At 39.2% G+C, this 2640-nt stretch overlaps 1 protein-coding gene across 1 annotated transcript; it reads right to left on the bottom strand.

The window, feature by feature from the left end:
* Nucleotides 1-1503: 1503 nt before the first annotated feature.
* On the bottom strand, nt 1504-2336 carry LOC113227211 (histidine-rich glycoprotein-like). The gene has a single exon (XM_026460104.1). It carries the CDS (start codon nt 2296-2298, stop codon nt 1504-1506), a length of 795 nt encoding a protein of 264 aa, XP_026315889.1. The 5' UTR covers nt 2299-2336.
* Between the last annotated feature and the right edge of the window lie 304 nt (nt 2337-2640).

Raw genomic sequence — 2640 nt, 5'->3', positions numbered from 1 at the left:
AGTTGATCGTGTCATTATGTTTTTTCTTTCATCGAAAGAAAAAATTAGAAGCTCCACATCGCAAGAAAAAGTTAGGTTCATCGTCAAGTTCGAATTTGAAAAAACTTTTCCACGCTAGCGTGAAAGAAAAAGGTGGAAAACGATTTTGAGCGCATATTTCTAATGAGAAAGATAGTCTTTCCGACCTAGTGCGGTAAAAAATACTGTTTATTTCATAAACCACTCATAGTATTATTAGCTACTAAGTAACGATTTTTTTTAAATTATATTAGCCAGTAGTTAATACCGCGTATCGGAAGGCACAGCGTGGGCAGACGGATTGTCGGTACAACGACCAATGACCTGGTGAAGGTTGCGGGAAAGACCGGTCGTTGTGACGATCTTTGGGGGAGGCCTATATCTCGCAAACTATACGGATACTCCATGGAATAGTTCCAACAAACACTTTTGAATGGGGCCCTCACACGCCTGTCCACAGCAAAATTTCAATTATTTAGAATGATTGAATACAAAAATAAGTTAGTCTAATTAATTGTACCTTTTTACGCGACTGACCTGCAAGAAGCTAACCTATGTCTGCTGCCAAGTAGTAATGTGAGCATTACGGCGTTCTGGTTTTGAAGGGTAAGCGTGCTGGTGAAATTACAGGAACGTGGGACTTGTTAACTCATGTCTCAGGGTGACGGGAGCAGTGATAATGTCCCTCAGATCTTTGCGATATAAAGCTCTCACTGGCACTGCAACTTTATGGACAGTCGTGTCGCTAACCACCAGGCGCACGAATTGTTCGTCCCGTCACTTAGTATCGTAAAAAAACTGTAACTGCAATTTAGTAAAAAGTTTTTCCACAAAGTTCCTTTTTTTGAAGTGCTTGTTTTGATAACTGGGATGTTAAGTCGCCCGTCAAATAGCACGTCATGATACGATTTTACTATGAGAAAAAATGTGAACGAATTTTCGCAGTTAGATCTTTTCAATTTATACTCTGCCTGCAACTTCTGGGCTTAGGCGTGTCGCTTACCACCAGGCGCACGACTTGTTTGTCCAATGAGCGTAATATTTTTTATTCGAATCATTTATGAAGTATAAATAATTACTTTTTAATTCTTTTTCTAATTTTATGTAAATTTTGCCAGACACAGTAAAATATAAAACTGAAAAAAACAACCAATAATACACTTTACAAACTTTTAATAAGTTACATTTAGGCATATTCAATGGCTTTTAACACACTTAAATTGAAAAGCAATAATTTAGTTATTTAAGGCTTAAATTAATCTTAAAACTACAAAACAGAAACCAATGTACGTTTGTAATCTTTGCGACATTTTGAACATAAAAATCTTAAAAGTAATTACAATACAAATCTCAAGTTTCTGTCACTTGTTGTCCTACTATTGAATCACAAAAAATAAATAGTTATTATCTCAAAAGATGACATCAAGTCTTTTTCATACATAGTCCTGATACTTTTTACGTCCTATATTAATCGTGCAAGTACCATCAATGTCCTTTTTTGAAACCATACTTTTTGTGGTGTGTTTTTCCTCCCTTGTGGCCGTGGTCCTCATGATGGTGATGGTGTTCGTCGTGTCCGTCAGCATGTTTATGTCCCTTGTGGACGTGATGATGGCCACCTTTCGCGTGGTGTCCCTTCTCTCCATGTTCGTGTTCGTGATGCCCACCTTTGTGGTGACCCTTCTTGAAGTGCCCGCCCTTCTTGTGGCCATGCTCCTCGTGGAACCCTCCGTGTTTCTCCTCGTGCCCTGATTCCCCTTCTTCATCGAAGAACTTCTTGTCTTTCTTAAATTCATCCAACTTGTGTATTTCGTGATGCCCTTTCGTCGAATGTCCTTTGTTATAATGCCCTTTTTCCTCATATTTATGGCCTTTTTCGCCTTTTTCTCCGTGGTGATGCTCACCATAATGACCATCTTCGTGATGGTGTTGCTTCTTGTGACCTTCATGGTCATCATATTCACCTTTGTGGTTTTCTTCGTCCCGGTGGCCCTTTTTGCCTTCTTCGTGATGGTGATGACCCTTATAGCCCTTATGGCCCTTTTCGCTGTGCTCGTTGTCATGATGTGCATGATGCTCTTTTCCTCCTGCTTTCTCGTATTCATGGTTCTGAGGGTGATCTTTTTTATGTGCGCTGGCAGCCAACTCTTGATCGCCAGCTAGTGTACTCGCGTCAGTACCTTTCACGCGTGGTAATCGCAATGTTTTTTTACCTGGTACATTCCGCGAATGGACAGCAACCAGCAATATTAAGCATCCTAACGCGAGGGCCACTCTCATGTTGAGACTTGTTGGACCAAATGGCGCAGACACCTTGGGCGCTTCACTAATATTGACGACATCAGTGATGGCGCAGCAGTTTTATATAAAGGGTTGTGCAAGCCCTGCTAACCGAGACGCGACGAGTAACATTGCAGTAAGCGATCGTTGGTATAAATTTTGGGAGCATTATTTTAGATGTATTTAATTACAATTAGCTTCTAAAACACAGTAATATTCTACATTCATGATTTTTAATAACAATAATTGTATTTCAGGTGCATAACGTGCGTTTAAATATATTTGTTGTTTAATTTATTTACTAAAAAATCTTCACAACTTTATCAAATTTACAAATTAATT

The sequence above is a fragment of the Hyposmocoma kahamanoa genome, unplaced genomic scaffold (assembly GCF_003589595.1).
Source record: "Hyposmocoma kahamanoa isolate Upper Pololo Valley unplaced genomic scaffold, ASM358959v1 202, whole genome shotgun sequence".
In the NCBI taxonomy this organism is placed as follows: Eukaryota; Metazoa; Arthropoda; class Insecta; order Lepidoptera; family Cosmopterigidae; genus Hyposmocoma; species Hyposmocoma kahamanoa.
The sequence above is the reverse complement of the archived record's forward strand: the minus strand, read 5'-3'. Positions and strand labels throughout refer to the sequence as shown.